Here is a 26,298-nt window from a genome sequence, read left to right on the forward strand (position 1 = left end):
ACGGCATCGCAGACGTGCTCCTCGGCGTCTTCCAGCGTGACTCAGCCAATCTGAGCGCAGACGTGATTGTGCCTGGATGTGAATTTGTGATTTGAAAAACACTACCTGCCGAACGACAAGCGCATAAAACCTCTACTTATCTCCTCCGTGTGTGTCATCCTCGTGAAAAGTGGATCATATCAGTCCCATCGGCTCAATGCCCACGGGAGCCGTTCACGTCAAAGAGCACCTTGCGACTGACAGCTAAAGGGCCTTCATCACTTGACAGGCGCAATAAAAGCAGTGATCATTCTGATAGAGAATAAGAAACCTCACACACACAGCACTGTGATCTCTGTGTGTGTGTGTGTGAGCGTCACTGTGCTGCTTACCCTGTGTGGGTCGTTTTCATGGCCTCTGCGGCGTGGGTCCAACTCTTCATATGGCGGCACCATTCCTTCTCTTCTAGCTTGCTGGTATTCTCGTCTCAGCTGCTGGATCCGGTCCATACTGCCACACACACACAGACACACACACACACACACGCACGCACACAGAAAACAAAAGCAAAAGGAAACAAGGCTTTAGATGATTATTGCAAACAGATATGCCAACATAACAGAGTAAGAGACTCTTATTGGAAAATAATGAGCATAACTGTGGGATGTATGGATGCTAACCCTGTACTGCCAACTGTATCACACTCAGTACGTGAGTTTGAGTGTGTTTTGGAGATTTCTTCATCAGTGTGTTTTCTGTAAACCCAGAATAAATCTTACAAAAATGCCACATTTAGGCAAAATGATACAAATTCATATGCACAAACTGATAATTAACTTAATTTGTCAGAAAGTTCAATAAACAGATTCGAGTTTTCTCATAAGTCAGAAATGTTAGTCTGAGATTTGGATACAGATGTTTTTATTGTGAATGCTCAGCCCGCCTTTAGCATGTCGCGCTTTTAATACTGTATTGAAACCTGAATTATGAGACTCCTCTGAGGCTGTTTGCACGCCTACAGAGTGGATCCCAATATGAAAAAACATGCATATATTTAACAAAATTATTTTCTCAGTTATAATTAGAGCACCATCTGGAAGCTCCAGAATTTTCTTCAACTCGCAAAAAACAGATTTTTTATTTTTATTTTTTACAATTTGTCACATTTGCCGATCCAACTCAGAAACTGAATGAAAAGTTTTCCTTCTTCATTTTTGTGACCAAGAATTTAATGTCAAAAAGTACTTTTATTTTGAATTACTCTGAAATGCAACGATTTCCTATTCACAAACACTACACCAGCCTCCTTCTGTCAGTTTTAGTAGAATTTCAGGAAACTTTACATCATCGGTTTTATTCTTTTTTCCATGTAAGATATTCATGTTCGAATATTAGCTCAGTATGAAAACAAAGACCTGAGACTGGATTGATGGACATTAAAAAAAAAAGGTAAATATCTTGATTAAGTATTTGATGTATGAAGCAAAAACTCATCAGCAACCATTATATCTATACTGTACAATTTCCAGGTAAATCAGAGGTGGCCGAGCAGAATACAGTCTATGTGATGATTTGAGATGGAGTGACTCAATACATATAACACTAAATGACATCAATTCAATTTTATTTTATTCAAACAGCACCACATCACAACAACAGTCGCCTCAAGGTGCTTTATATCGTAAGGTAGACCCTACAATAACACATTTCTTACATTTCTTAAATGTAAGAATTCTTTCTTAAATCTCGCATCTGACAAATTCTCTCCATATGGAAAAGACTAAAACTAAGACTGAAAATAATAAAAACTAAACAGAAACAAGAAAATCTGCTCTGGAAACAAAACTGAAACAAAACTGAATTAAAAACAAAAAGTCAAAATAAAATAAAAACTAATTATAACATACAAAACTATAAGAACTGTTTCGTGTTCATTCTGATGCTTCCAGGCTTGTATAAGCACAAACTGCTGAATTATACAGTTATTACACTTTCTCAGAATTTCCATTAATGTAACACAATAGCCTGTTCAATTCAGGTCAATGTTACTTATATAGCACCAAATCACAACAACAGTTGGTTTATACTGTAAGGTAGATCATACAATAATACTGTGGTGGGGCGTGGTTTGCGGTGCCGTGTGGACGCACCTGCACGGCATCCGCAATCACGCCTACCGTGTTAAAACACGGGGACTCAGGAGTTGTTGTGGTGGTGTGACAAAGGTGAATAAAGATGGCTCAAAATGCAGATCTGTGGTCCCGTTGTGCCTTAATTTCACCACAAATACATACAGAGAGAAAGCCAACAATCATATGACCCCCTATGAGCAAGCACTGTGGCGACAGTGGGAAGGAAAAACTCCCTTTTAACAGGAAGAAACCTCCGGCAGAACCAGGCTCAGGGAGGGGCGGGGCTATTTGCAGCGACCGGGTGGGGTGAGAGAAGGAAGACAGGATAAAGACATCATCATCATCAGATGGCCGTCCTGATGATCAATGAGGAAAAACACACCATCCCAAATGAACACTTGTCTTCTAGTCCGGCTACAAGTACAATATTAATTTAATTTAATCTCAGCTGAGAAAATGAGATTTGACACTGTTACACTGGAGAGAAATACAGCACTGACAAGCATTCACACGTTAACCTGTAGCAGAAAAGGGAAAATCAGTGGGGACGCTACATGTGCTGCAACAACAAGGACACTGTGGATTTAGGCTGAGGGGCAGTTTTAAGTGGCTACATTGGATTTTTCTTAAATTCGTCAAATAAAAAGTCACAGTTGAGGTTGGCCGGGGATATGTGGTTGCTTATCACCCTGAGATGGTCCTTTACCCCCTTGATGGTAAATGGACTGGTTCTTATACAGCGCTTTTCTACTCTGAGCACTCAGCGCTTTACACAACGAATTCATTCACCCAATCACACAGACTGTTAAGTGCTCCCTATCTAACATTCATACACATTCACACTCCGATGGATGCATCGGAGGGAACATGGGGTTAGTATCTTGCCCATGCAGACTGGAGGAGACTGGGATCGAACCACCAACCACTGGCTGGTTCCGGTTAGTAGCCAGTGGTTACCACCTGAGATACAGACACCCCACATTTTTTGATCTCACATTTCACTATCCACGAAGCACAGGGGCTAGCCAGCAAGCAATGATGTGTGTGCAACACACTGATTAAGGCGGTGCGATCTTAGACGTCTGCACTGATGAATGACATATTTTACTTTGTTGAGATTTGGAAAAGTTAACGGTTTTGGTTAAAATAACGTTCATACGGTTAAGCCTATTTGTGTAAACTGTTACGATGAGTTAATACAGTCTTGGCCAGGCATCTGTAACAAGCTAGGAGTAGGACCTCGGTGTGGCCACGTCCTCTGAGTTACTTTTCTTCCTGCGACCAAACAATTTTCTTCCCTGACTGAAAGTGAGTCCACTAGAACGGGTCAGCGTCACAGAGGAATTAGACAGAGCCAGCTGGGTACATGCAAGCATATCTTCAGTTTCTGTGAGCACACTTCCAAGGACCAATATTTTGATCTTTGTCACTTTCTACATCTGTATCTGTTTTTCCATCTTTTTTTATTTTTCTCTTGCAAAAACAAAAACATCAATCATTTTATGAATATGCTTTCTCTCTGTCAGCACAGGAAATATGCAGCATATCAACACTGAACTCTGGGCTCAGGCACACACACAGACTCACTCACCCGTGCGTAATGGAAATACAGAAAGTCATATCATACACATATGTACCCATATGCACCATCAGGACTACAATTTGCAATTTCATGAACTGAAATGGTACGAGGAGAAAAAACCCGCACTGATGCAAAATCAGGTGATTTCTAAAAAGTCCGAAAAATAGCAGCACACTCACTTTCACCTCAAGGCTTCCTTTGAACAAAACCTGGGAGATCATGCATGGATTCTGGTCCCATCTACATTTCAGTATGTGTGCTTCTGTAAAGCTTCAAACTGCTTATTCTAGCTTACTGGGATTTTCTTATTTTAGGTTTTGAACCAGGTGAGAAATCTCAAATATTCTCATAATTGCACAAACTAAATATTAAGCACCCCTGAAAGCATACATGCATGTTTATTTCAAAAGAATGCTTTTGTAGACTTCTTTCGGACTAATCATTGCTTTGCTGTCTGCCCTTTCAGATCAGCCCGTCAATGAGCCATTGTCTTCTGACGCAGCTAAGAAAAATAGATTAAAAAGTAAGAATTATGACCTTATATGTCCAGACACAGAGGCAGGAATAAATTCCACAGTGATGATGCCGGAGTGGGAAAAACAGAATTACAACACAGCAAATACCAGAAGCACTGTACTAGAAGTGTAACATTTCTTCTTAGTCAAAAAACAGTTAGTGTGATTTCATAACCATGTGACATACAAAGTGCTTGTGATGAATGATGTTAACAGAATGGAATTTATACAGTAAACTGCTTCTGTGTTTCACTGGGTATATTTCTTACCATTGGAACCAGTAAAGTCACCAGTTGCAGTGAACTGAGTTCTGTTCTATCAAAGAGAAATGTCCAGCTTTATTTACTCTGGAAAACCTAATGAAGGAGTCAAATATGAGCCAGAGAAGCTCAGTCCTGACCGATGACAGCCACACATCGATGAGTTAGTGAGGATATGCTGCTCTGCCAGTAGTATTACATTTAGGCTCTGTTAGCTGCTGATAGCCCCTGTTAGCATCTGTTAGCTGCTGTTAGCATCTGTTAGCCCCTGTTAGCTGCTGTTAGCATCTGTTAGCCACTGTTAACTAGCGATGGGATTTTTAGAGAACCGGCTCTTTCGGCTCCGAACCGGCTCTTCAGGTTGTTTTGTTGCTTTAATTTATTTATTATTAACAACAATATAAAATTATGGCAAAAGGAATTACTAGTGTAAAAAAGTGGTTTTATTTATATATATTTATATATAAATATATGCGGTGGCCCCTAGAGACAAAACATGTACAAACTACAAAACACATTTCTAGCGTTAATTGACCTTCCCAAACAGAGCTACCTAGATCACTTAAATTACACAATTGAAAGCATATGTGTATTGTTTGTGTATTTATACACAAGCACTCATATATATATTCAAATAATTTAAAAAAAAAGTTCATTTTCCTGTTACTACCACACAACAAATCCGGTTGTTGGTACTTGCTGGCTTGTGTAGCCACGAGGTAACAAAAGCTCAACACTGCCCCCTAGCATCCTGGAGCACTTCTGTTGTGTTCTGTACGTGTTTTGGACTTTGTACGTGCTTCTGAGTTTTTACATGTTTTGGGGTTTTTACATGTTTTGGAGTTTGTACGTGTTTTGTGTCTAGGGGCCACCGTAAACATACTTTTATTTATTCACTCCACATAAAATGTAATAAATAAATCATATAATACAAAAAACAACTATTTACATTTCAACTTTTAACTATTTAAATTTTCAGCTTTTTCTTTTATAAACAAATTTAAAGTGAAACAACACAAAACGCTGCAAACCAGAACACAATTAAATATAAATTAAACTATGAAAACAAAAAGAACATGCACATTCTAATGCAAAGACAGTTATGCAGGTTACACTTTCCAAAATAATTTGATAATGTAAAAAATACATTCTAAACGAATGCGTGCACATGACCAGAATGACTCAAGTAAAAAAATATAGCATGGAAAGAAAAAAATTTCAATGCACTTTTAGTGAGAAATGATTATGAGAAACGAGCTCCATGACCACAAGTTTCCATCAGTTTCTGTGGGTTTCATGGCCATGGCTGCATTCAGATTAACAAATGACATCTGTTCCTTTTTGATGTGTCTCAACCAGCAGCACTCACGCACACAGATGGAGACGTTCATGAAACGTCTTTGAAATGCAGGTGCAGGTATATTTTTATTCACATATCAGGTTTGTCGCAGTTGGTCGCTGACAGTCTGGCTGGCAGGCAAAGAAGAAAAGAGGTGGCCTAAGTGATCTAATTCCTGGGAAAGAACGTAATAATAACCATTGTTCAGGAGGTAATTTCAGCCGACACTGAGAGGGCCTCTAACGGCAAATGAAAAACAAGGTCACTGCTGCAATCTTAATTCAAAGCTATATTTTTTACAAGATAAAATATTTAGGTGGTTTAAATGGTGCAGCTCTTCATAAATCTGTGATATCATACTGTGCAAAAGTGTTGAGCCACCTCATTTCATCGTATTTTCAGTTCAGTTCATTTTTATTTCAAACATTTCAAACATGTGCCTTCACAATCATTACAAAATATCATTCCATTATTTGTTTGAAAAGGAGTAGGCTGAAGTATTTACTTATTTGTCCCTACCCCCTCAAGTTTTACCTCTCATTCATTTAATTTTTTTTTGTCTTAAATTAAACAAACAACATATGAAACATATGAAACATATGAAACATATGAAGTAAAACAAAACATAACATACATAAATCAAAAACAAGAAATTAGCAAGCCCCACCACAGTATAGTTTCTTTCATATGAAAAATACAGAATGTGTATATTTGCAGATACACAAGTTATGGAAAAACAACAAAACAAAACAAAACAAAAAAACAAAAAAGAACCGCAACACCATTACCAGCAACATTACCGTCCTGGGTTAACCCCGTTTTCTTCATTCTTATACTTATTTAAAATTAGGTTTTTATATTTTACTTTAAACTGTTTTATGTTTTGACTGTCTTTTATTTCTTCTGTTAGACTGTTCCATAATTTAACTCCTGCAATTGAGATTGACATAGTTCTTAAAGTTGTTCTAGCACTTTGTATTTTTAAATTCCATTTCCCTCTTAAGTTATACCCACCTTCTCTTTCTATGAACAATTTACAGATTTCTTTGGGAAGCAATTTATTTCTTACTTTATACATTATTTGCGCTGTTTTAAGCTTCACCAAGTCTTGGAATTTAATAGCTTGCATTTTGACAAAGAGTGCATTTGTATGGTCCCTGTACCCTACATTATTTATTAATCTAATGGCCCTTTTCTGTATTATAGTTATTGTTTGTGTGTTACTTTTGTATGTGTTTCCCCAGACCTCTACACAGTAGCTCATATATGGCAGTAGTAAAGCACAGTATAAAATGTGCAGTGCTTTCTGATCCAACATATGCTTTGCTTTCCCCAGGACGGCAATGCCCCGTGCCAATTTCCCCCGAACATAAGTAATGTGTGGCTTCCAACAGAGCTTGTAGTCAATGATCACCCCAAGAAATTTTATTTCATTTACTCTTTCTAAATATACATTGTCAACACATATTTCTACTTCGATGTTTTTCTTTTGGTTTCCAAACAACATAAATTTGGTTTTATCGAGATTCAATGATAATTTATTTATATCAAACCACTTCTTTAATATCGTTAATTCCTGTGTGATCATTTCCAAAACCTGTGGCAACTCCACACCTGAACACAGTATATTTGTGTCATCTGCAAATATTACAAACTTTAAAATCTCCGATACTCTGCAGATATCATTTAAGTACATAATAAACATTTTTGGACCCAGTACTGAACCTTGAGGTACTCCACAAGCTATATCCATCAAATTAGATTTATATTCATTTATTTGTACATATTGTTGCCTATTCCCTACATAGCTTTTTAACCATTCCAAAACCACTCCCCTAAACCCGTACTTTTCCAGTTTTTTTAATAGAATTTCATGATTAACAGTATCAAACGCCTTCTTTAGATCTAAGAAAACTCCGAGCGCATACCTCTTATTATCCATACATTCCGTTATCTTTTCCATTAAATCTATCAGTGCCAAAGCTGTTGATCTGTTGCTTCTGAACCCATACTGACTATCTGTCATTAATTCATATTTTTCCACAAAACTGTCAAATCTTTTTATGAAGAGTTTTTCCAGTATCTTAGAGAACTGGGAGAGTATTGACACTGGTCTATAGTTTGTAAAATGATGTCTTTCACCGGTTTTGTAAATGGGAATAACTTTAGCAACTTTCATTTTTTGTGGAAAAACTCCTTTTTGAAACGACAAGTTGAATATATATTTTAATGGTTTTACGATACCATCAATAACTGTCTTTACCGTTACCATATCAATATCATTCCAGTCTGTACTGGTTTTGTTCTTAAGTCCTCTAACCATGTCATAAATCTCTTTCTCTTCCACTGCTCTTAAAAACATTGAGCTATTATTCCTTTCAATATTTTCACCAGTGTCCCTTTCTATTCCATCAACCTTTATTTCTTCTGCCAGTTTTGGCCCTATGTTTACGAAGAATTCATTAAAGCCATTTACTATCTCTTCCATGTTATTAATACTTCTTGTCCCTTCTATAAAGTACCCAGGGTAATCATTATTCCTTGATTCATTTTTGATTATTCTGTTTAATACATTCCATATATCTCTTGTGTTATCTTTATTGTGTTCTAACCTTTTAATTTAATACTCTCTTTTACAGGATCTCATTATATTAGTTAATTTATTTTTGTAAGTTTTATACTTCATTTCAGTTTCTATTGTTCTCTTTTTTATGAATTCTCGATATAAGGTATTCTTTTTTTTGCTGGCATTTTGTAGTCCTTTTGTCATCCATGGTCTTCCTGCATAGTTGTGTTTCCTATTGATTTCAATTACTGGGCAGTTTTTATCAAGTAATGTGTTAAATGTTCTTAAAAATCCTTCGTAAGCTTTATTAACTTCTGTTTGTTCATACACAATATTCCAATCTTGCTTTAAAAGTTCATTTCTAAGACAATTTAAGGTCTTCTCTGTTCTTATTCTTTTGTAAATAATCTTATGTCCATCGTTGTTCACTTTATAATGGCATTTATAAGATGCAAAGACTGGTAAATGGTCACTTATATCATTGATTAACAGCCCACTTTTTATCTTTCCTTCTATTATATTTGTAAATATATTATCTAATAGAGTTGCACAATGAGATGTTATTCTGGTCGGTCTTGTTATCAGTGGAAATAAACCGATGCTGTACATGGAATCAATAAATTCTTCTGAATTCTTTCTGAAATTTTCCTAATTTACTCATGTAAACATACATGAAAATAAGATATAAAAGGCAAAAAACAGAATGTGCTGCCAATATTTGGTATGACCACCTTTATTCTTTACATAGCCTGAACTCTCTCCACTCGTGCTCCTTCTGTTTCCGCCTTTTGTTCTGTTCTCTGTAGGATGACCCACGCTGCTTCACTGATGCTGAGGTGTGTTTCTATCCAGGTGTGCTTTCACAGCACGGGCAGGTGAGTTTGGGATCATGGCAGATGCTTTCCAGCGAGTATTACATGGTGGATTAAAATTTGGTAGTACTTTTCTGTGCTGGTAATTCATCAGTTTTAACAAGATCGTCAACACAACTGACAAAAACGCAGCTCGAGCCATGACAGAGCCTCCACCGCTGCACCTCTCTCTCTTTTGTCACTCAGTAAGGCCTTGACAGTCTCCTTCCACTGAGATCATTTTTTGATAATCATTTATAGGATTACCTCAAGGTCCAGATGCATCTCTCAGCTCCATCTCACGTCTTTTTGTGTTTTTACTAATTCTTAAGGATGTGCCTTTCAGCTGCAGACAGCTTTTAGGCCTGTCACCTCTTCATTTGTCCAACATTTGTCCAGTTTCTTCAGTTCTTTTTTTAAACACACTGCACACCATGCTGAGAGATGTCGAGTTTACTGTTAACAGCTCTCTGACATCTTTCATAGAGTCAGCTAAAGAAATGAGAACAAATTCTATGTTTTCGGCTGCCTAAAGGTTTAATTTAAAACTGGTAATTTGCTGAGTTGTCTGTTCATCCCTCAGTTAGGAGCCTTGTTATGGTTGAACAACTTGCAGGTCAGTGTTAAGTGGCTTAAACTGAACATGGTCAGGTACAAGGACTGGACTGAAAATGAGAGAAAAATAAGCCACATCTAAAAGAAAAGCTTACAAAGTTTGGCTTCAAAAACTGAAGGGTGGCTCAAGACTTTTGCACCGTACTGTATGTCTCATGTACAAGTCTGAGCAGATCCAGCTGACAGTCTCTGCTAAAGATCTGATGTGACGAACAAATTAGATTTAAGCAAACCCTAAAAAAAACCGAGCCAATTAAAGATCTGCGGTAACGCCGTAAGTGGTCGGAGTAACTCTCTGGATATTTGTGTAATGATGAAATCTTCAGTGTCCACCTCTAACAGAAAACAAATCCCCAGCGCACTAAATGCAGTCATTAGTCAGTCATTTATCAGCTTACCGGAGACACTGGAGAGACTATGCTAAAAAGCTGCACTGATGTACAGCAGAGGAGGATGCATTAGAGTGACACACAATCTAGTCTGTGTGTGTGCGTGCGTGTAGGAGTGTTTCTACTTGATACTCTATCCTAAATGTGAAAGAACGCTGTGTCAGCAGGTACCATAACATCCACTGTTAAATGAGTACATTTGGAAGTGAAAGAAGAGAAGCGAACAGAGATGCCAACTGCACCTGATGACCAAGCAAAACACGTTTTACAGTCTAGACTCATCACTGAGATGAAAACATCATCATCTTCTCTCAAATAAATGTTTACAGTTCTCTTTTATGAGTTGAAGCATGTATTTTATCACATAAACATATCCTACAATGTTAAAAGTGTATTTTATGTTGACAGGATTCAGCTTCCTGAAGGTCGTATATGATTCCAGCTCATGGAAGGCAGTAAAAAAACCTCACGGAGCCCGGCAGATCGTCACTTATCCTCCACTCTTTGATCAATCTGTCCAAACATATGTGAGTGCACGTGCTCCTGTGAAGAAGAGGAGGAACTGGAGGAAATATAGAGAGGCAGAGGTATACGTACCCTGGATGTATACGTAGCTAACCAGCTAACATCACTCAGATGACACGCACACCAAATATATCCATGTCCCTCACCTTATGCTCTTTTTATTGACGGAGGGCCTGAGGGAAAATTATGTGCAATGAATGAGCAAAGCATTTGTTTCTGTCTGCAGACACACACACACACACACACACACACACACACACACACACACACACACACACACACACACACACACACAGGAACTTCATGTGATTTATGACCCTGCATAAAAGGAAGAGGACAGGCTGAAGAATAAATAATAAGTGTGACAAACACACATGTATGCAAACAGCTCGCGACCACAGAGGACCTGAAGGAGCTATTGATCAGCTGTGGAGAAACGAGTGAGCCATAAAGAGCGCAGACTGGAATGACTTCACTGTTTAACTACGGTGCGGTCATTAACCATGAACACGCCTGCGTCATGTGAGAGCGGCTCATACTGCAGCACAGCTCTGCTATGTGCTCGTTCACCACACCGTAGACGAGACTGTGCCCAAAACACATTTTCAACTAAAATATATTGTTTTCATTAATCTATATTTAAGTAAAGCAGGGCACGGGCCCACACACACACACACACACACACAGCACAGGGAGATCAATCTCCTGCTCTTGCTCTGTCAGACCAATAATAATTTTATAAATGTTTAAAATCAGAATCGGAAACTCGGCGTAGCTGTTAATAATGCTGCTATTAATAATTCAGAATTCTGTTCCATTAATAACATGGCGAGATGCTCCCTGAAATATATCAGCGTCCACAGTAAAGAAATATGTCCTTGTCATTAAACTCTATAAATATTTACGCGACTCGTTATAAAAGAAGCCGTTTCTTTTTCTGTAATCTCTAATGTTCTGCGTCCCAGCTTACTGTAAAGCAGTTTTGTGGTCAGGCGTGTACTCGGGTCATGTGTACACGCTGGGTTACGCCTGCTCACCTGCTCATCAGTGCAAATATCTACTCAGCCAATCACATGAAAGCAGTTCAATGCTTTTAGGTAGACGTGGTTGAGGGTTCACAGACAATCGTCTGAGGTTATCAGGATATGCAGAAGAGCATCTCTGAATGCACAACAAGTCGAGCCTCGTAGGAGATGGGCTGCATCCTCAGACGACCACAAGGGGTGTGGTCTCCTGTTTCCTGTATGAGCTGCACAGGCTGCCTTTGGAATGTGGTTGGACGGGAGATGTGCATCATGGATGTGCACGAATCTGCAGAAACTGTGTGATGCTATCACGTCAACATCAACGATGATCTGCGAGGAATGTTTCCAGCACCTTACTGAATCTGTGCCACGATTAATCAAGGTAAAAGTCACAAAAGTGGTTGAGTGCAGCAGCCGGGGCAGTAAGGTGGTCCACTCAGGACAAATCCAGTGGATATAAGTTGAAATCCTCTAAAGATAATCGAATGTTTAATGCTCAAAATGCATGTCGCTATACTTTACAGCAGCGGTGGGCAACTCCAGGCCTCAAGGACACGAAAAAAGTCTGAGTGTGTTCATATCTTTGTGGGGATCAAAAAATTGGGGACCGCTGAATTAGAGGTCCCCACGAGATATGAATACCCGACGTGTGTGTGTGTGTGTGTGTGTGTGTGTGTCAGATTCTGTCAGCGCTGCATTCTTGGATGAAAAAGGATGAAAATAAACATCCACAGATCTGCTGACCCCAAGATTTTTTCTGTTGCATTTTCTTTCATTAGCACAAACACAAAGCCATGAAAAAAAATCAATAAAGCTTAAAGACATAAACTGCAGCTGATCCAGAAGCTCGTGGCACGGTGCAAACTTTGTAAAAATCTCTTATTTTTAGTTTGCATCCCTCTGCTGATTCAGATCACTGCAGAAACAAAGAAACGTGTCTCAGTTACAGATGAGCGCCTCGTGCTTTTGATGATCATCGACGTCCCATTCAGCCGCGTTAGGCAGCCATAAGGCTCAAACCCCGAAAACAAGCTTCTCACTAAAGTTTCACCAAACGAGATAAATTCATCTTGTTACACAGCAATTATTCTGTATCTTAAATACCCGCACCCACAAACAAACAGCCTAAAAATAAGCCGCATTATCTCTCAGCAAAGACCTGACAGACTGCAGGCGATAAGACCGAAGCAGCACAACAGAGAAAATATCGCTTTTTATTGACTGACGATGACGAGATAGAGGTGCAGACTTTTTCTTTCAACGCATGTGTGCCGCCTGTGTGTTCTCCCCGGTGTCAAGTTGTAGAGCGCCGGATCGTTATCAGCTGTGTCTTACAAGGATCAACCGGACCACAACAAGGGATCCGGGTCGATGCGTTAGCTCGCTTCACTCCGCTGTTCCCGTCTCACCTGCACGCTACCAAACAGCTTAATCAGTGTCAGTTATTATCCATCATCTCGTTCACACGGATATGAGACTTCAACATAGATCTGCTCTGTCGTCTTGACAGTTTATGATGTATTCAATTTTCTCTTTGCATTTCTCGTTGCCGTGGCTAATTTCCTACAGTAAATCTCCACAGCAATCTATTTCTCACACCTGCCCCGTTTCACCTTCCTCAGTTTATGCAGGTAATCATCTCTGCTGTCACTTCCATCTGTAGCTTGATACAATCCATCTCTCCTTCCCTCCCACTCCATCCTAATCTCTCCATCTCCTCTGCCCTGCCTTCATTTCCCTCCCTCGTCTCGCTCTTCATCTTCTTCCTCCTAATCTCCCAAGCGTCGCTCTAATTAGCTGACATCTCCACTAATGAAGTTTGACAACAAAAGATCACCAACGCTGGCAGGTGGGTCAGAGGGGAAACAGGGGGGAAAAAAGAAAGACAGGAAGGGGCAGGAAGTGAGGGAGAGGGTGTGTGTGAATGAAAAGAGCGAGGAACAGGGTGCTGTTGTGTATGTGGGGCGGGCACACAGACGAGCTGTCAGGCTACTCGCTTTCTTTCTTTTTCCATACAGCCTAACAGGAAGTGACATGTGTTTTTGAAATGCAGCTGACAGGATATGACACTGCTTCTTATACGGCGCCGTCTGCACACGAGGAGTAATTAGCACTCTATCGACTGCCATGACATCAATCAGACTAGCTGTCTAAATCCCCGCGTGTGCAAGAGACGCGCTCACAGCGGCAGAGGAGGCTGGCATCCAATCGCCATGGCAATCAGTGAGCCTGTGAGTACTGTACAGATTCAATATTGTCAGGCATAACATTATCCAGACAAGCCTACGCGTGTGTGTGTGTGTGTGTGTGTGTGTGTGTGTGTGTCATAGGTGGACCTTCGGGCCTATAAGAGTCCTTATGAAGCTTGATCTACACGTTCTTTCTTCATTTAAATCTAAAACAAAGCCGATTAAAGGGTTTTCTTACGATACGCCAAAATAAGATTTTAAGAAGTTAAACGTCTACCTCCAGTTTTGCTCTGTGGCATCATCAGGTGTACCTGAGGTCAGGAATTGTTGGGGCCACGTCTGTCTCTTATAACGTCTCTGATCAGACTCAAATATCTGTAAAAATGTGATCACAAAGTTCTCAGACTCCTGCCTTAGAAGCCATAAATAAACATCTCCTCGTGCAGCTCCGCACTGCTTCCAGCTGTTTCCCAGCCAAGTCCTGCTCCCACCACGTTCCTGTGCATTCTGTGATTTCCTCGCTTCATCACCGACCTCGTCGCATTTGGTGTGATCTGACTTTCATGCTGAAGACCGTCCTCTGATTACGACTCCAAAAGCACACGGCGGCGTGAGAGTCCGAGTCTGAAGGCGACACAAAGCAAAGTCCACAAGCATTTGCACTGTTAATTCATCCCCCGGGTCACACTGTCAACATGGAGGTCTACTGTAATGAACCGCGGTCTCTGAGGGAAAACATCTGGCACAAACCACCTACACTCTGACACCGTGCGCCACTTTCAGCTTTTGGCTGCTCTCTGATTCACGACGCTCAGCGGGAAGCTCCGCGTGTTTGATTTGGCACACTTTTACCCCGGATGCTCTTCCTGACGTAACCCCACAGGGATTTGTGTCTCTTCCCGGGGATGCTTTGGTTTTTAGGCGAATGTGTAAACCACCACAAAGCCACTTTACTGAAATGCTTCTCAATATCTGGTCCATACGACCTCATCCTAAAAGAAAGGCAGCAGCGATGGAAGAGGTGGCAAAGTTGACATCCTAGACTGGAAAATGGGAAGGATTTAAATCAGGTATGCGTTAAAGACATAAAAATTAAGAAAAAAGAGATGTGTTGTTGTTTAAATGCTTCCTGTTCATGTTTGCATTAATTCTGCAGTAGGTTTGGGTGAGTCTGCACACTACTCCATCAAGGGGCCCAAATTCAGCGCTAGAAAATAAAACTGAAGCTCACACTGAGTGTATGACAGAAACACGCACATGCAGTATTTACATTGTGTCTTGTTACACAGTAACACACAGTCCGAGTGCACACAGGTATCTGTAGACACACAACAGATGAAAATCAGGGAAAACCATCAACGTATGAATAATAATATGACAGATGAACAATAGCAGCGTTTAGCGAGTCTGTGAACGTGCGTGCACTCGTCCTTTGAAGAGGAAGAGTGCATGTGCCCATGTGTCCTTTTACCACGCACATGCTCTATCGTGGGCGGATGTCCTTTGCATGGAATTTATTTTTCATTGAGAACTACTTGTACAAATACGAGAGGCGGAAATCATTAAATGAGAGGAAGAGAGTGCAACAGGGGGAAGAGAGACCTAGAAAGGGTCTATTGAAGGAAAGAGAGCAAGGGGGAGGAAAGGATGGAGCACACGAGTGCCTCTTGAGAGCTTTTCCTTATTAGCCAGGCTGAATCACACGCTTTGAGTCCAGAAAACACACACTCGGGCTCTTTTCTCGTCTGCTCCCCATTACTACCCCTCACCCCACAACCTTTTCTCATTCCTCTCTTTTAGTCCTCTTCACATTCACCACTTTCTACTCCAAGCATCTCAGTCCAGCTTATCCTTTACTTTTTTCTGTGTTCCCATCTACTTTTCTCAGTCTAATTGCCCCTGTAGCCTCGGACACTCACTGACCTTCTCCTCTCTTTGTCCACCGACTTCCCCTCATCTCATTGGTTGAATTTTCCCAAAACATGTACTTAGCCTCTCTTCCCCTCTGAATCCCTCGCTGCCTCCTCTTTTCTCCTTTTCTCTACAGTAGTTGATCCACTTTTCTCATTCCTGCATTTATTTGCGACCCCTCAGACTGAAAATTTGGACCACCTACAATATTCGCTCTCTCGTGTGGAATTTTCCTCTTTTAATTTAAATTATTAGTTTTGAATTCTCTCATCTTGTATTTCTTCTCTTATTATTATTCACCCACTACCCTTTTCTTTACTCCACATTCGCCTTTGCCCATATTTAGATTTGAATCCTACATTTTCTTTCTGCTAACTTGTTCCTTTAGCAACAGGCAGCCAATCCAGTCTTTCTTCTTTCTAACGTGCTTCACTCTTCCCGTCCTCTTTGTCCTTAAACCCACTTCCCCTTTCATTGAACTTCCTTTAATCCTAAAACAATCCTTGGTTCCTGGATCCAACTGTGTATTTCAGTTTATAAGCAAGATTATAAATGATGATGCACGATCAATTTTACAGTAACTGTTGGTCGTAAAATTCGGTTTTCTATGTTTTACCTACAGAGTATCTGGAGTCTCACATGTAAACACTGGTCAAACATGAGCTTTCCCTGTAAACTATCCATGACAACAGTCATAAAAGGTAAGAAAGAACAGTTTACAGACCCTGCAATGCTGTGCAAAAGTCTTGAGCCTGCCCTCATTTCTTCATATTTTGCTGAGAAAGCTGCAGTAATTTGTTTTAAGATATCCAAACAATGACCACCTGCATTCTTTCTCTGAGTATCTTCAGGAATATTTCTCCAGGCTTCTTGAAGGACATTCAAAGCTCTTCTTGTTCTGTTCTCTGTAGGATGATCCCACACTGCTTCGGTAATGGTGAAGGCCAGGCTCTGATGATCCACGACTGATAGAAAAACACAGAGTGGAACACTATCTATGTATGCTTTTACTGCCCTGCAGTGTGTTTGGGGTTTTTATCATCATGAACACTAAACGAGATGTTTTCCAGATGGTGCTGCACGGTGGATCATAATCTGATGATGCTTTTCTGGTTTCTTAATTCCATTAATTCTGATAAGATGGACATAAAAGACACGACAGATAATCCTCAGCCTCTGTAGAAACCTTTTTTAGAACTGCCACATTTGTCCAGTTTCCTCACATTTTTTAAGGCGATGCGGACTTTACCTGGATAAACCAAGTTTTCAGATAATAAATCTCTGAGAATCAGCTTGTTTGGTGCAAAATTAGTATCAAACTACTAAATTGTCTATTATGCATACTTATATACTTATGTTATGTGACTTATATATTCTGAATAATTCATAGGTCAGTGTTAAGTACTTTAACAAACAAACATTTCTGTGAAAATGGTCAGCTACAAGGAGAAAAAGCAGCCGTGTCCCAAAAAACAAAACTGGTTTAATTATTTAAAACATGAGCAGAAAGTTTTGATCCTTGGAAGCAAAATAAAGTGAGATTAGGAGTAACTCAAGACTTTTGCACGGTGCTGTATGTGCAGGTGGAATTAAATGCAATTTCTTATTGTCTGACTGAAATAAAATATTTTTGTTAGTAATTCCCCTGCCAGCTAGCAGGCAGCCACCAAAGTGGCAAAGCGATGCAGAGAGAAAGTGAAGAGGCTCCAAAGCTGTTGCAGCAAAATAAAAGACCAAAATGCTGAATTACCATCACTGACCAACAGTTCCATCACTCCAGAGTTCCAGTGCAGCGTAAATACGAGCAGAAAATCAGGCCCACAGGTTTATGGAGTCTTAGTTGTTCATTCAGTTTTTTAGTTAAAATCATGTAACTCACAACAAAGCACCCGGACACGCATGCTCACAAAGCCCTCCAAACGCTAATTACCTACATGGAGAGATTTATGTGGCAAACAGCATTCATACTGACAAACCTGGCACTCCTGACGACTTCCTGCAGTGTGTGTGTGTGTGTGTGTGTGTGTGTGTGTGTGTGTGTGTGTGTGTGTGTGTGTGTGTGTGTGTAAGAGAAACAGTGAGGGAGAGGAAAAGGTGTGCAGGTTAAAGACAGTGAGTATGTATTCTTGTGAGTGTGACTGTGTGCGACACGACGAGCTGAGAGAACGTCTGATTAATTAACGCAGAGGACAGAAAGCTTCTCCAGTGACCAGCCGAGCAACGCTAAAAGCTCATAACTTCTTCCTGTACGAGCGCCCGCTGTGTCTGTTTTTCTGTTTCACCAACGCAACTCTGAACGTCCTGAGAGCGTATATTGTTTCCACTGATGTGTGTATCAACCAGCGCGTCAGTATATGTGATGAGCTGCGTAAACATATAAAAGCAGACCTCCAAACAGCATTATGTGTGAGAAACTACAACAACTACCAACCCCCGTCTTCCTTCTCTCACCCCACCCGGTCGCAGCAGATGGCCCCGCCCCTCCCTGAGCCTGGTGGAGGAGGCTTCTTCCTGTTAAAAGGGAGTTTTTCCTTCCCACTGTCACCAAAGCGCTTGCTCACATGGGGTCATATGATTGTTGGGTTTGTCTCTGTATGTGTTATTGTAGAGTCTACCTTACAATATAAAGCACCTTGAGCTGAATGTTGCTGTGATTTGTATAAATAACTCTGAATTGGACTGAACAGGCTATTATGTTACAATAATAGAAATTCTGAGAAAGTGTAATATTACTGTATAATTTAGCAGTTTTCATTTCATTTTGACTTTTCGTTTTTAATTCAGTTTTGTTTCCAGAGCAGATTTTCTTATTTCTGTTTAGTTTTTATTATTTTCAGTCTTAGTTTTAGTCTTTTCCATATGGAGAGAATTTGCCAGAAGCAAAATCTAAGAAAATCAGTCCAGAGCTGTTTGAAAGCAGTGATCTCAGTCAGTAAACGCGTCCATCAAAGCATCAACAGGCAAGTTTTATTTGTTTTTTTTAAATAAACTGATAAACAGATATTAATACTAAGTAGATTTCCTCTATAGCTGCATTTTATTTCAGTTCAAAGATCATTTAGTTCAAAGTTTTTATTTTTATTTGAATAAACTATTTTAGTTTGAAATCTAGTTTCAGTTTCCTAATGGACTGCTTGGTTCAGACTGCAGGGCAGGAAATAAACTGCCAACACCTGCACAGCTGCTGAACCTGCAACGTTATAAACAGCGAGCGAGACCACCACACGGGGCTGTATTATTTCTTAATGAAAAGTAATGCTGTGCTGCTCTATTATTAAGTCAGGAGGAACTGTGCTTTCTCTTTGTGAAATCAGAAACAAATGCACTCTAGACGTTTTTTCTTTATGTCTCTTCTTGTCGATATTGCTCTCTACTTATCTTCCAGCCGAGTGCTACAATACCTCCCTCCCTCTCTCTCAGGCTTACTCCTTTCTGGTCTCTCAAGGCTGATTGTTTTCTAATTGGTGTAGTGCCAGGGGTCATGGTTGTTATGGAAACCTGCAAGGGGTACTTGGAAGGGTTGGACCTGGTGCTGGTGGTGGCTGGGTAAGGGTAGGGAGGGGGCACCCACTCAAGAAAACTGAGGGCAGCTCTTATCCGAGGCTTGGTAGTCACTTCAGAAAATGGACTGGGTGTTGGTGTGCCAGTCTTTTTGTGCAGAAACCATCACAGTCTGAGTGCCGACTCACAACTTCCAACATCTGCTGGAGGATCGACGCTTAGCTTTAAGGTAAATTTAAAGGTCGGTTTCACTTAAGCTGTAGGCTGTGGTTTCTAAAGTCAGGGCTAAGGAGGGCACAGTGAATGCATTTTCACCAAGTCTCCTCACAGAGACAGAAACACCTGCATGAGTGTGATCAGCAGCAAAGATACTCTCATTAAACTCTATTTATCTTTGCCAAAGCAATCATAACCTGCTGATTTAAAAAACCGAGGGGTGGCACTACACTGTTTGGATAGATGATGCTGGGAGGCCTGTTAGAAGGACAGTCAATCAGCAGAAACGCCAACGTGAGAAATCCTTCCCTCGGTGGAAAGAGTCCTCTGAAAATGTGTGCAACTGTCACAATAGATTTTACGGGCGCATGGATTATTACATTTGAGGCTGTGTTCGTAGACGTGAAGAGAGGATGTGGCTCATTTATTTGAAAACACATTTATGCTAGTGCTTATTATCTTTACCAAATGTGTTGTGTCTGGATGCCTCAGTGTGTGTGTGCATGTGTGTTGGTGTGTCCAATGAGTTTACTAAATGAGTCTGCACTAAACTCTGCCATGCATATGGAATTAAGCTGGAAGTGCCCTTTGGAATTAAAGGTGGTAGGCTACTTGAGAAGCAGACAGCGTGATATATCGCTGTGCTGTGTGGTTAAATAACTGTCCTTCCATAATAGAACTGTTTAACACAAATCCCTGACTAACCAAATAACTAAATATAATCTTAGAATGTAAGGTTCACGCATGAAGCCAGCTATACAAAGAGAAACAAATTCCTATCCATTAGAGCAGGGGTCGGCAACCCCAGGCATGCGTGCCACAGCTGGCACGCGAAGGGTTAACTGATGGCACGACCACAGCTGGACTGGCCACCATCGATGGTGATTTTTCGTTTTTATGGGCCGATGATTTTTTTTCTTTGTAACGGTATAAACAATGGAAGGTGGTGGATTGGCCAGATGCTGGTCGGTGTGTAAAAATAACTCAGTTGTTTGGTGGTGGTTATGGCGGTGCTTCCACAGATTCAGTAACATTGGTAAGTGGTGGAGGCCAGCAGGTGGATGAGGGAAAGGGGAGGCAGGAGGAGTAGAGACCCGAGGCGGCCGCTGGTCCGAGTGTCAGGTGAACTGAACTTCAGGTAAGAAGTTATGACCTGCAGTCTATCTGGGTCAGATATAAACCAAGTTTAGGTGGAGTTTATTTTCGTTGTGCTGACTTTTTACAGTCAGTTGCAATAACTCGTGCTAGCTAGCATGACGGAGTTTCTATGCAGCTGGGTGGGTGCTATGATGTTACTGATAGTGAACTTTATTTTATTCATAAGGTTAGTTAGTAGAGTTTCCAACCGTCCTGTACAAACTGAATCGTCTCGTATTCAGAGAAAATATCACGCGTTTCGTGTTGAGCTGAAAAGGAACCGTTTGTCCCAGACTTCAGCTAGGATGAAAAAGGCACAAAGCTGGATTTATTCTGTCTTTGCTGCACAGCTGCCTCTTCTTCTCTCATTCTCTCCCCTCCCTCTCCTGTTGCTATTTCAATCATGAAACTGATCAATGATCAGCTGATCGGCTTTTCTCTGTTGTTTGTTTATCGCTCACTTTGCGCCAGAAAGAGGAAACCAGCGGATGTCGCGCTAAACAACAGCAGCACGTTTAAGCTTGATCAGCTGTTGTTAGAATTTATTTAATATTAATTTCAAGTATCAGCTGATGTTTGCTGGAGCCACAGCTGTAAAGCTGCTGGTCATGATGTCGGTTTGGATATGTGGTGAGAGGGAAACATGAAGATGAAACCAGGAGATGTCCTTACTGAATCATCAGAGCTGTGATGGAGAAACAGGTTAACCTTTTAGGTGACATGAATGAGTTGAAGTTATGAACGGTTTCTGAGAGACAAATAACACCAGGATCCTTTTCTAAGTAGCTGACAGCTGGTAACTGTGCAGGGGCGGGTCTAGCAAAGCTTTGCCAGGGGGCCAGGTAGGGCATTAACAGGGAAAGGGGGGCACAAAGAAATACTTTTCTTTCTTATTCTCATTTAAAATGTCTCGCTTTTATTAAATAATTATCTGAATCTTACAACCAACGTTTTTATCTGACGTAAAATGTATGGAAATCATACATATACCAACAAGACAGTACATCACTGTCACATTGCAGAGGCCTTATTGACAGTGTTTGGCTCTACATATCTGTGTGAGCACATTTTCTCTCACATGAGTCCTCAGGTAGCCTCTGAATGCTGGACACTCAGAGACCAGAGATCACATTAATATGTGTATTAACAAACATGCCATATTGGCTCAGTTTACTTTTCTTAACATTGTTGTGAGGAGACCATAAAAAGCATTTGCATTTTCTGTTGTACAGTTCATTTGCTGTTATGGATAACAAGTGTATGTTTTTTTGTTTCAAAATAGCTGATGACTATTCGCTGATAGCTGCCAACATCTGCGAACAAATATAATTCTATAAAGTTGTTCTATATAGTGTGTAACTGTTGATATAGAGCGTTATTACATTTATTGCTAATGCAATCATATGGCACACTGATTTCTGAGGAAATTGTAGATGGCACTCATCATCAGAAAGGTTGCCGACCCCTGCATTTTCTAATTAATCCACATATTGCATACAAATGTAGTAATGTAGATGTAAATGCTTCCTGAAACTGATATGATGTTTAAAGGTTTAAGTTTTCAGTGCAAGATGTAAATTTCAAATGACTTCTGTTTTTTTAACCCTCCCAATACAAAAGTAGAATCCCAGCTACGGTGGCTGCTGTAGGACAAACATGTTTTAGTCAGCCAAGAGCTCAAAAATATCACGTTTTTACTGTACCGTCGTAACGCCCGTGGCCAGCCAGTGTGATTCTACTACTGTTTGGACCCTATCTGCATCCCTATCTGTGGAAGGCTGTGAGTGCACTGTTTACCTCAGCTGTCAATGCTGGGTGAGAAGTGTCCACCTTTATTTAGTCTGGAAGATGCAGTTATGGCAGACTCTGTCTGAGCCTGAGTCAGTAAATCAGAAAAGCTCACTTCTGACCAGAGACTGAGGTGAATCATTGAGGATATGCTGAGCTATCAGTAAGCGCTGCTGTTAGCTACTCTTAGCCTCTGTTACCTCTTGTTAGCCACTGTTAGCTGTTGTTAGCAGCTGTTAAGTAGTATTAGTAAACATTCTTTGAAGTGGGTGTAACTGTTGAACACTTAGTGAAGAAACTCTCCTAATATATATAAATGAAATCAGACTGTTTTTCAAAGGAAAGTGTATAAAATTAACTGGCGTAACATTATCTTATAAGTAGCTGTTGTTGTTTAGCTAGCTCTTGTTAGCTGTCCAACAGGAGCTAGCTAAACAACATTAAACATTATTTATTAGCTTTAATAAATGATAGTAACAATGAACATGTTTATGCACGTTTCCATGTGTTAGAGACTTCAGTTCAGGAGATGAGGTACGAGGTGAGGATGAAGTTTATTAAGATGCTAGTGACGCCGTCTCTTTCCTTCCTGTTTGACGAAGTTTATGAGAATGCATTAGAACATAGGTGTCAAACTCTGGCCCGCGGGCCAAATTTGGCCCGCAGCCTAATTATATTTGGCCCGCGAAGCCATACCAAATGACTATTAGAGCTGGCCTACTGGTATTATACAGCTAATATATATATTGTTTAGTATTAAGCTTTGCTTGTTCCATATTCAGTTTTTCAGCAAAACGTGTTCGAGTCCATAAGAAAAGATTCATTCTCATATCTGGAGGAAGATTTTTTTTTTCAATAAATATTAACGTTAGCCCGCGACCTTGTTCCAGATTTGAATTTTGGCCCACTGTGTATTTGAGTTTGACACCCCTGCATTAGAAGATGTTATTGCATACTATTCTATGCATATTTTTGATTACAATATCCTTTTGTCTATTAAATAACTTATTATTTAGGACACCTTTAAACTCAAATAATAAAAGAATGATGGGATTATTGCAGAAAAATGTGTGCTCTTCTCTTGTCTCTGTTTTCCAGAACTCTCACAATCTACTGCACGATCAAGCACTAGCTAACAATTGACTGCCCGCTCACTGCTGATGTGGTCTTTCTTGCACACTTCATAGACACCTACAGACATGTAGGCGTCTGTATTTGTTAGGCTTTTTTGGTGTTGGTCTCAGGTATGATGTTATCTATCACTTAAGTTATCATCACCATCCAATATCAGCTGGCACACTACAGATCCTGCTTTGTAATCTGGCTTTTAGAGCCATTTTCAATCAACTTTCTTTCTAACACACACGAATCTGTACCTAACACACACCTAACTCCACGAGCACACGTAGCTGGGTTCAGCTGTGAGCTGCACGGTGTTTCCGTCACTGTGTTGGTCTTTGTGTCGATCTGTGTGTGTGTTTGCATGCATGTGTGTGAAAGAGGTGTTCTTCACTGCTTTGCTGACGTGCTGATGGAGTTCTTAGAGATTTTGTTTATCTCCTATATGCATACAGTGGCTCAGGCCTCCCTTGACTCACAGCAGCACACACACACACACACACACACACACACACACACACACACACACACACACACCCCGCTGACACACTAACTTCTTTTTCTAGCACCATCGATTACTGTCAGCCAATACCTGCACTTCCTTCTGTCTGCATCATCAGGTTTCAGGAAGTGATGATAAATGAACAGCACCGTCTGCCAAAACCTGAGGCCATAGATATATATCAAAACATTTTAAGACCCATGCTGCTTTAAATAAGGAAAAAGACAAGAAAACGTTAAATTGGATTTAACAAAATAAGTATTAAAGCCTAAATTCAGAGGTTTTATTGGTTTTACAGATTATATGAGGCAAACCATTTAAAAAGGGCATTTTTATTATTTTGTTATATAAATATAACATTTTATATTTTTGCATAGAATGAGATTTATGAGTGGGAGACTTAAGACAGCAACATATTGTGAAATTTCTTCTTGTAATACATTATCAATACACTACTGGCAAATATCAATATTTTGCCTCCGAACATGGAGGCACTCTAAACTGATTTCCCACCCTGCCAATTAGACTTACCAGAATAGCTACTCTGTGGCTCTCTGTGGTGGCGCTTATCAAATTAATTAGAGTAAAGTAAATGGCAGTTAACCAGCTTCCAGTGAAGAAGAAAAACTCAGAGAGGGGGGAATTTGTGGACTGTTGGGGAAAACAGCTTTGTGAGATACTGTAGATGATTGTCTTTCGGTGTATTATCTGATTCCCGAGCACAGCTTACATGCTTGGTGAGACAGTTTTCTTTTTGTGAATCCTCTTAACAATTAGATTTCTTTTAATAATGTTGAGGGACTCGACACTGTGAATCAAGGTCAAAGAGTCCTGACTCTGCATTTAAAAAGAAAAACCCTCTTAGGCACGAAGTTAAGAATACAGGAAAGGCAGTGTCAGAAAACATCTCCGGGATGCTCGTAGCTGTCCATCAAACAGCTTTACTCCTTTGCAAGGAGACAGGTACAGAAATGAGGTGGATGCACACGTGTGTGGGAGAATATCTGCACTGGCAGATATATTCAGAGGTAAGTGAGCTGTGACTGACATCATAAAGGAAAGAAGTCAGGATTGGGAAACGGAGAGGAACACTGAGCCCTGCTTTCTTATGACACACACACACACACGGATGTTATGTGTACGTCAGCACACAGCCACTCATACTGAAGACTGAAGCACAAACAAGTCAATCTTTTCTTTTTGTCTGTCTCTATCTGTATTGTTTTAAAACTGGCACACACACACACACACACACACACACACACACACACACTGGCCTCAGGCAGATGAATGTGATTCAGTAGAAGAGCAAAGAGAATGGAAACATGAAGATGCTGCTGTACTGCAACACTGACGAGGAACAGGAGGTGGACTAAAAGTGACAGCACGCTTTGGTCATGTTCTGTGTATACACGACACCTTTCTGACACACAGGTAACAGTACGCTGTAGCTGTGTGATGGCCCCTGTAACCCACTGATGGGGAACCTTTTTCACAAGCTCCACTGGGAGCCTCCCATGTGCCACACCTGGTGGGACTCTGGTGTATCCACACCTTTCTGAGCTTTCACATGTTCCAGGTATAGAATCTGAACATAACTAATGAATAAGACCATTGTGCTCTCAAAATCCTTTTCGTCTTATCATTACATCCCAACAAGGTCGTAGCTCCTTACCTGTCATTAGCCTGAGGAGGAGCAGGAGGAGACGTAGTTCCAGCTCCCCTTGATTTGTTGACTTTGGCGTAGAGCCTATCCAGAGGGTCATCATCGGGGATGACTCCGGGCTCGTTAGTATGATTTCCGTGCCCTTGAAAGCCGGATGGGCCGAGAGGGGAAGGTGTACGAGCGTGCTGAAACGCTCTGTAGGGAGGCGACTGAGACAGAGGCTGTGGCACCGAGCCCATATCTCGGTCCCTGAAGGATTGTATACGGGCGTAGTTGGGATCTGCGTCATCATCTTCAAAATCGGGATATGCCGAACCGCCGCCGCCGCCCTGCCGCTGATCTTGTAACTCGGGATGCGATGCCTCGATTCTGGAAAGGAAACGCAGGACTAATTATTGCATCTATTGAATGTATTTTGATTAGTGGACTAGCATAGAAAAAATCAAAAGCATAGAGCTCAGATATGACAGGCGTGGAGCATACAGAGGGGT

General features: G+C 40.6%; 1 protein-coding gene across 1 annotated transcript in view; it reads right to left on the reverse strand.

Annotated features, from left to right (window-relative positions):
- Window positions 1-26,298, reverse strand: part of LOC146616660 (partitioning defective 3 homolog B-like) — a 237,406-nt gene that overhangs the window by 60,388 nt on the left and 150,720 nt on the right. The window contains exons 21-22 of the mRNA XM_085374833.1: window positions 25,817-26,176; window positions 372-489 (exon numbers count right to left, since the gene is read on the reverse strand). Of these exons, the coding sequence (XP_085230959.1) occupies window positions 372-489; window positions 25,817-26,176 (478 nt within the window). The remainder of the gene's footprint in view (window positions 1-371; window positions 490-25,816; window positions 26,177-26,298) is intronic.

Source organism: Diplotaxodon limnothrissa, linkage group LG16 (assembly GCF_057381915.1).
Source record: "Diplotaxodon limnothrissa isolate DT_005_m linkage group LG16, D_limnothrissa_male_GT1.1, whole genome shotgun sequence".
Classification (NCBI taxonomy): domain Eukaryota; kingdom Metazoa; phylum Chordata; class Actinopteri; order Cichliformes; family Cichlidae; genus Diplotaxodon; species Diplotaxodon limnothrissa.